This window comes from Wyeomyia smithii, chromosome 3 (genome assembly GCF_029784165.1).
Source record: "Wyeomyia smithii strain HCP4-BCI-WySm-NY-G18 chromosome 3, ASM2978416v1, whole genome shotgun sequence".
Taxonomy (NCBI): domain Eukaryota; kingdom Metazoa; phylum Arthropoda; class Insecta; order Diptera; family Culicidae; genus Wyeomyia; species Wyeomyia smithii.
Window position 1 is genome coordinate 245,327,097 of NC_073696.1, and position 8,436 is coordinate 245,335,532.

An 8,436-nucleotide genomic window follows, 5' to 3' on the forward strand; every position below is an offset into this window, starting at 1 on the left:
ATAACATCGAAGATACGAAAACGTCAAAACTGATAAGAAAACGTCAAACCTGATACGAAAACGTCAATGTCGGTCGGATTATTTTCATTATTTTGCTGTTTCGGTTGGGGCTTAGCCTTTACGCTTCTTAAGTAGACACATTGGATCTAGTTATTATCCAATAAAGTAATGTAATCTAAGTAAAAAACTCTTGCAAACACAAGCAAGAAAACGGAAAAGAGCAAAAACATCAGATTTGACGTTTCTATGTTGTTCTCGATGTTATAACTCATAGCACATTCCCTCGATAATCAGAACTTATACAGGTACACTGTAGGGTAGTTTGGGGTAATTTGGACCCCTGGGGTGAAATGGACAGATGCTTTATCTTGAAAAGTATTACTTTTTTAGTTTCCATGTACTACTCCATCCTTTCCTTGAACTACTAAACCCTTACTAACATTAAAATTTCATAGTTTGCTGTGACAGGTGTACCGCAGTGCCAATGTAAACAAAGAAGACATCCAAAGTTGATGTTGCTGTAAGTTTTACGCTCGTGTATTCAAGGTTTTTTGAGAACTTTTTCAATGTTTTTAGTCTAATCAGCTTTGCAGTCGCGTTTGTCTAGTAAAAGACTACATTTTAGTAAAGGATTACGATAATTTTGATCGAATATAGTGGTAGAAATTGAGTTTTTAGAAAGGCGTCCTGTTTGAGGTAAAATGGACAATTTTTTTGGGGTGATATGGTCAGGTGAATTTTAAGTAAATTCTTTTGTCGGACTGATGCCGCGGGCACACAAAAACGGACGAACAAAAGGCGGTGTACAAAGGATGAATTGTAAAAAGTATTGCAGGCGATCCGGGATGATTTATCTGTACACAAACTGTTTTCAATACTCCGCACAGTGGCGGGTTTCTGAACAAAAGTTGGAAAAAACCCAAAAGTTTTTCTAAAATGATTGAAAATGACGTAGAATGCCAATTTATGGGCGCTGAACTCATTTCTGATGTCAGAAAATGTTATTCACCTAAAATGCCGTTAAACCTTTCTTATTATCATATTTATTTTTCTGTTCAGAGCATGCTCATCATTGGTATACTTGTTCTTTGTCGAAAAACTTAATATCCGTATTTTTTTGTTTGGTCCTTAGGGTTATCCGTTTTGTATTAGGGTTGCCAAAAATCGACAATCATTTTTTTTTAAATTTGTAACTTTTGAGTCGTTTGACCGATTAAAAGATTTAATGGAAAATTGAAGGTATGTGATAGGCCTTTCAATGAAAAAAAAAATCGTACGTCAAAGTACATTCGATATATATTTTCCCATTTCGCGGATTTGGGATTAACGGATTTAGAACGACGGTTAATTTCCCATAGACTGTTGATTATCCGATCATTCCATATTGTTTCACAAGACTGTACGGTACACATGAGTTCTGAATTACATGATTTTTGGCTTTCAGGCAAACTTGATTAAGGAACTAGTTATTTTTGGTAAACATTGTAAAATTAAAAAAATAGCATAAGTTACCCTTGAAAACGAAACTTGTTGATCCAAAATCGGATCAAAATTGAGAGAGTTACAGTTAGAGGGAGTAACACACACACAGTCACGCACACACAAACAGTCACACACACAAACACACACACATACACACACACAGACACACATACACACACATATACACACACACACACATACACACACACAAACACACAAACACACACACATACACACAAACATACACCCATGCAAACACACACACACACACACACACACAGTCACACATACACACACTCGCGCACACACACACACACTCGCGCACACACGCGCACACACGCACACAAACACACACGCACACACATACAAACGCGCGTGCGCGACACACGAGCGCAGTTTCTGGTATGAATAATTTGAAAAGGGTAATTTTTTTTGGCCTATGGTGGAACCACTATGTAATGCCTAAGAACAGCAGTTATCATTCCGTATGCCTAATACCACTCTCTAGTGTGTTAAGCAACGATTGATACTATAAAACTTACATTTTTACCCTGTCCACATCACCCCAAACACTGTCCATATTACACCAATAGCTGTCCATTTTCACCCCAAACGATTTTTTTATGTCCGAAAATCATTGTTTTCAGTTTCGTTATTTTTTTGTTCTTTTGACCTCAATATCATGATTTCTCCGTGCAGAAACATAGAAAACAGATCAATATTATTATAATACATTACGTTTATAGGATAGAAAAAACAGGTTACGAAATAACAGGAGTTTTCCTTAGGAGGTCCAAATTACCCCAAACTACCCTAAATGAAAATCACGCCGAAGTAAAGTGATTTGCTGTTGAATTCGCGCTACTTACCTAACATTTCAGAGTTGAATGAAAATCTTTCGAAATTATTAATGCAAGGAACGATGAAATCAACAGCAAATCACTTTATTTTCTGTTGTGATGTTCATCCTTATTGATATGCTTATGATAAGATAAATTCACAATAAATTCTTTCGTTTATTGTTATTTTAATTGAAAGATCCAATTATATACGCTCAAACAAATTTTTGATTTCTGGGTAAATGTGCTCCTTGCGCCGTTCGTCATCGTCACTATTTTTGTTTCACTTCACGGCTTTGACGTTTGTCAATTTGAATTGCAGCTGTAATTCAATTGATTTAAACAGTGGTGATAATACAAGAGATATTCATTATAATACGATGGTGATTTCCATTAACCAGTTTTCAACGCAAGATCATTTAATTGGAAAGTGGTTAGGCCTAAACACAATGGATACGTTTCGGCTGCGTTTGCGGCAATTTGACAGTTGGTCCTTACATTTTCTGTCAAATTAACGTCAACGCAACGCAAACGTATCAATTCTGTTTAGGCCTTTAATCATCGAGAATTCAACACTAAATCTTTTCAACTTGCAGGGCTATGTGACGAATTGAGTCAAGTGCAAAAACACTTGAAGTAATCGTGACATTTTTTCATAGTGTAGGTATATGAAATATAAGATCGATGAATTAACGTTTTTAATCATAATACGGTTCAATATTAATATCTTGTACAAGTACTAAAATAAATTCAATTCTGAGTTTAGGCTCGAAAGGTCGAAAAAACTCCTTCACAGGCCAAATTAGGAAATAATTCCTAATTGAACTCAAAATATTAAGAAACACTTCTACAGACCAGAAATGGTCGAGAAAGAAAATGGACTCAGTATAATGAAAAACACGTTTCTTAAAACCAGTGAACGCCAAAAAAATATCTCAACTTGAACAACCATGAGTCATGCATCTTTCGAATGTTAAAAAGATTAATCTTATTATCCAAACTAAAACGACTAAATTATAGCATTATTAACATAGCATTACAAAGGAGTAAAATGATTAAATGTAGAATTAAAAATGACGACTAGGTATCTGAAACTAATTCGGCCCAAAATTGTACGATAATTTCAAAAATCCAACGGTGATCACAGTAGGCTGAACAGATAATCGAAATTTGGCAGTCGAAAAATAGGCAAATAACTATTTTAGGTAGAAATCAAAATTTCAGTAAAAGAACAAAATAGAAAATAATCAAAAACATGGATTCAGTCAAAATTCAAGAAAACGGTATGAAGGGAGAAGCTCCGGAAGATTTTTCCCCGTCACAATCAGAATCGATGCTGAATGATGCTTTTCACATTCCTTCAAATGCCGGAGAAATGCCAATAGACCTCGAAGAAGGAGTCCAGTTCTATCCAGCTCTTAAAGCCACATCATCATCATCAAGCATGGCAACATCTGTGGACCCCAGAGAAATACGATCAACGGTATCTCTCCGCTTGGAAACGCTGGCGAGGCCAAAGGCCTATTGCTTAGAAAACACGCTCCAACAATTCGGTTATATGCTCGGAGAAAGATCAGTGCAAAATTTAAATGAGCAGATTCAGGCACAAAACTCCTTGCAGTAACTTAACACTAACATTCAACTACTTTTCCTATAAAGTTTTTTTTTTCGATTAAACAGCAAAATTACATCAAGAGTGCATTTGAAGCAATGCATCCAAGATCCGGTCCAATCACCTCCCAAATCTCGTCGACCTCGTTTGGACAAGGAAAGGGCTGCTAATGTGGAGCAAAAGCTTGCAACCAATAACAAACGCGAAGCGTTTGACCGTTTAGCCGAAACGTTTTTCAGAAAACTCCCGAGTTTGGTGCTTGATGCCAACATCGAAGATTTATCCCAGCTAAGTACAGAAAGAAAACGACTTATAAATACGCTATATGCAACAATTGTTAAATATGCGGGTGTACCGCTCGCTGTTCACGACCATGAACTCTACTTACATATGTGCGTAGGGCTGGCGCAATTTGTCGAGAGCGTTATTGCTGGTGTTCGCAATGAAAAGGATGTTGCTCAGAATAAATCCAACACGACTCTCGATAGACGGGACAGTATGACAACGAAAATTCTGCGAGAACGCTCCGGGAATAACGCGGCTGTTCAACTGTCAAGAGAAATTTTGAAAACGAAATTATATAAATAATGATGAGAATATAACCATCTAAAATAACGTAATTCAACTTTAACATCCATAACATAATATGTAACTTTTGCGGGGATCACCGTTCATTGCCACCTAGTGGAAATCTAATGAGTTGCTGAAAAAGCTTTGCCAATAAAAGCTTGTCTAACTCGATTAGGTACACTGAAGACGCGTCTATTTTTACTCGATTTTTTGAAACTTACACAATTAGGTTGTTTAACACATGGTTTTCTTAAAAAAATTATATCAGCCGGAAAAGCGTTATTTTCTGTAGAAAATGTGATTTATCGAAAAAAATTATAGTGTTCTCCTTCGATTTCAAATGAAAAAAAAATTATCGAAATCTGTTGAATGACACCTGGCCCATGGCCATTTCGGACAGTTTTAATACGTAATTTAAATACCGAAAGATGATCCTCCGCCTGATAGATGTTGTGTTCTGCAGTTTTTCATTTTGCAGATAGCGATGTCGTATCGTATCCAAAACAAAAAGTTGTTTAGTGCAGTTTCGTTTATTTCCAATAATTCCGCTATCTTGAAAAAAAATTGTGTGGCTAATAAATTTGCTCTATTTAATAGAATCTCGTTGAACGCCCATTTTTACATTACTCTTAGCTTATTAATTAAAAATAACATTTATACAATTTATGCTCTGTAACATAACATATTTCAAAGACACATATCTAAAAATTATCAAAATTATATCGATCCTTAAGCTTCTTCCTTATAAACAAGCCAACAATAAGCCGCTTCCAGTTGCCGTAAACTCGCTTTCTGATCTTCTCATCATGTTTGCGCTCCAGCTCGACCTGGTCCTGGTACCACTCATCAATTACCTGATCGCGAAATTCCTCACAAACAACGTACCCATCGTAAATAGCCTGGCAAGCTCCATTTCGGAACTCAAACCCGGTAATAGCGGACGCACAATCCACCCGCATCCGTTTGCAGACTTTGTTCAACCCTGGCAACTGCAGATGCACAGTTCCCTTCGGCAGCATACAAGGTTTGAATAGTTCCACATTGCCGTAGGCACTTCTAGGTACCTTGCCATCTTCCGCTACCGGTGGTTCATAATCCTGAACCTGCCAGGCTCCAAACAGTTCGGTTTGTCCACCACTAACCGATATTCTTGTGTATCGGTCGAGTCGGGCTTTGGCTTTAACCACTTTGTATGGTTCTTCATACAATTTCACCGTTTTCGCTTGCCGCAGCCAACCTTCCCTTGAGAGTAACGCATGCACGCAATCCCTCGGATAGATAGGTTCACCTTTGATGTGACTCAACACGACTGCATCCCTCGGGTAGATGGCTTCATGTCGCAGCAAATGACGTTCTAGTGCAAAGCGAGGATGATTTTTATACTCGGCTATCTGCTCTGGGAACGGACGTTTGTTGAGCAGTTTATCGAACTTTAAATCCTCGCTGCGATCGCGACGCGTTGCACGACGAATACGATATGGGCTGAGCGTCGCTTCCAGCCATGCGTCGTCTACTCGAAGCTTGCTCTTCTTGGTTCCCAAGCGGGAAATGTAACGAGGAGAAACGTCTTTGATCGTACCGTCATTGTTCCACGCAAGCACATACGTGATCGGTTGCGAAGCGGCGTTCTATGTAATTAAATCTTTGCGTTAATTCTCAAATAACTTAATTGATAGTTACCAAACAGTTCTTACCACCACATCTTCCAAACGGTGCACCTTTCCGGAAAGTACATCGATCGAAATCCACTTATCCTCAAGCTCACAGTACACTTCTACCCACATATCCACACCTGGTCGATTACGGCGAGCTTTTTTCAGTTTTCCTTCTTTGTTACTGTGAGACTCGACATACTGATCTTCACTAGATGTCTGCTGCCACACCCGCTGTTCCTTGGAAGCTCGATAAGCTGCCAGTATTTTTTCCCTGCGTCGCCGGACCGTCTCATCTAAGCCTTCGGAAAAAGCTGGTTCTTCCGTTTTTTTCTGTCGCTTGGGAAGTTTAGAATTAACTTTTTGTTCGACATCCAAAAAAGATTCCTGCATTAATTTCAGCCCGCTACCCTTGGAAGCTTTAGATTCGACGATGTCATTACTACCATCCAGCTGGGGAATGGAAGCCATAGAACGCATGAGACGCTTTCTTTTACTAGCTTTACTCCGTATTTCATCGGAATCTTTTTTGACTAAAGTGGCAAGCTTCTCCTTCACCTTGAAAATGGTACTGTGCTTGGGTGCACGGTGAAACTCCATCAACAAACGCCGATCTGCTTCCAAATCGTGAGAACTTTGCGCTGTCATACGATAAAAATCTTTTGGGGACACCTGCTTCGCTGGCACCACCAGAGACATCACTAACCGGCTGTGAATACACAATGAGCGCAACATCAACAAAAATAGTAAAATATAATCCCGCTTCGAAAATGCAGTTTTCTTCAATATCTGATATTTCAGCATTGCCGCCAACGGTGGACAATTAGTGCTGCTAGAACGAAAATGCCATTCGTTGTTTCTCAGTTTAATGACTTTTCGAAAGTACCGTGTGATTTGCTCGAAATAAAGTAAATTTGTGCGACCTTTCGGTCGGCAGTTAGGAGATGGCAGAAGCTTTTTTGTGATTTGTTCCTGCAAATCACTCTTGGTCAGTGTTTTGTTCAAAAATGTTCCGTGACCTATCCAGCAAAGTACCGACACCTTGTGTAAATAAATTTGATTTTGGCGCTTCTCGCGATTCATCAGTCGTTTAATGGCAGTCAACAAATCTACCTTCTTCTTTTGCGGTTTACTCGGCTCAAGCGGTTTAGTTCGGATGGTAAATTCTACTACTTTTTCTTGATCCTGTGATTGATTTTTTTCTACGGAAACTGAGTTATTTCCACCAGACGTTAGGATTGCCTTTTTAAGATTGTTTCTCTCCCCTGCCAGCAAGAGATTCGAGACATTTTGTTCTTCTAGATTCTGCTCGACTTTACGACCCTGCGAGACTTCTGACGCTTCAGCCGAATTTATTAAATTACACCCAGCTTCACTTATTTGCTTGATAAGTTTTCGGTTTATATCCAAACAAATTTCATCTAACTTTTTGACGCTGCTCAGTGGTTGATTTTCATCCTCATCATCAGACTGGCCCACAGCCAAACCGGCATTGCAATCGAAAACCACATCCGATTTACAAGTAGTCTCAATTGGGTTGAAAAATTCCGAATCCAAATCCAGTTCATCTGGATCCATCAGATAATCGTCCCCGCTGCTATCGTCTTCCTGCGGCTTAGGTTTCTCAGCCTTTCTTTTAACAGCCGAAGTTTTCCTGGAGGAACTAGCTGCCAAATCTGGCCGATATTTTTTATACAACTGCTCCACAGTGAATGTGGTTAGCTTAATGGGTTTCTTCGGACTGGTGCAGGACTTGTTAACACGCCGCTTGGTGGGACGCTTCTTCGGTGGTTCTTCTTCGGAGGAATACGATTCCTCTGATTGAATCTCTGCTGCTGGTGCAGCAGAATCTGAATCTGTCTCGTGATCAGAGAGCGGCTTTCCCAAACGGGTGGCTATTCTTCTGGAGATTCGTGTTGGTTTTAGTGGAAGTTTTTTTGACGTACTTTTTCCACTAAAATAAATTGATAACAATTGTGAAAGCTGCGAAATTAGCCAAATATTTCACTATACCTGTTTGATTGACTTCTGTGTTTTGCGTTGAAAGTTTTATCTTTCGTCGGTGAAACACCAACTTTTTGCGGACTCCATTCGTCTTCACTTGCAGAAAACTCTGATGGCGATTCCTCTAGTTCCTCGGAATCCATACTGTGGTGTTTCAAGAGTTGCGGTATACCAATTGTAGTTAACTATCGGTTTTATTCACTAAAAACATGATTTTTCATGAACTAGGTAGACAAATTATTTCACTCCAATAATAATAAAAATCTCACGAACGTCA

At 38.9% G+C, this 8,436-nt stretch overlaps 2 protein-coding genes across 2 annotated transcripts; one reads left to right on the forward strand and one right to left on the reverse strand.

The window, feature by feature from the left end:
• The first annotated feature begins 3,472 nt into the window (after positions 1–3,472).
• Positions 3,473–4,648, forward strand: LOC129730557 (uncharacterized). The gene is made up of 2 exons (XM_055689976.1): positions 3,473–3,941; positions 4,002–4,648. Exons 1-2 carry the CDS (start codon positions 3,577–3,579, stop codon positions 4,519–4,521), a joined length of 885 nt encoding a protein of 294 aa, XP_055545951.1. The 5' UTR covers positions 3,473–3,576; the 3' UTR covers positions 4,522–4,648.
• Positions 4,649–5,067: 419 nt separating this feature from the next.
• On the reverse strand, positions 5,068–8,436 carry LOC129727494 (DNA repair protein complementing XP-C cells homolog). Its single transcript, XM_055685363.1, has 3 exons — positions 8,169–8,436; positions 6,198–8,109; positions 5,068–6,131 (listed from the first exon to the last, which is right to left on the reverse strand). The coding sequence occupies exons 1-3, from the start codon at positions 8,300–8,302 to the stop codon at positions 5,205–5,207; spliced, it is 2,973 nt and encodes a 990-aa protein (XP_055541338.1). The 5' UTR covers positions 8,303–8,436; the 3' UTR covers positions 5,068–5,204.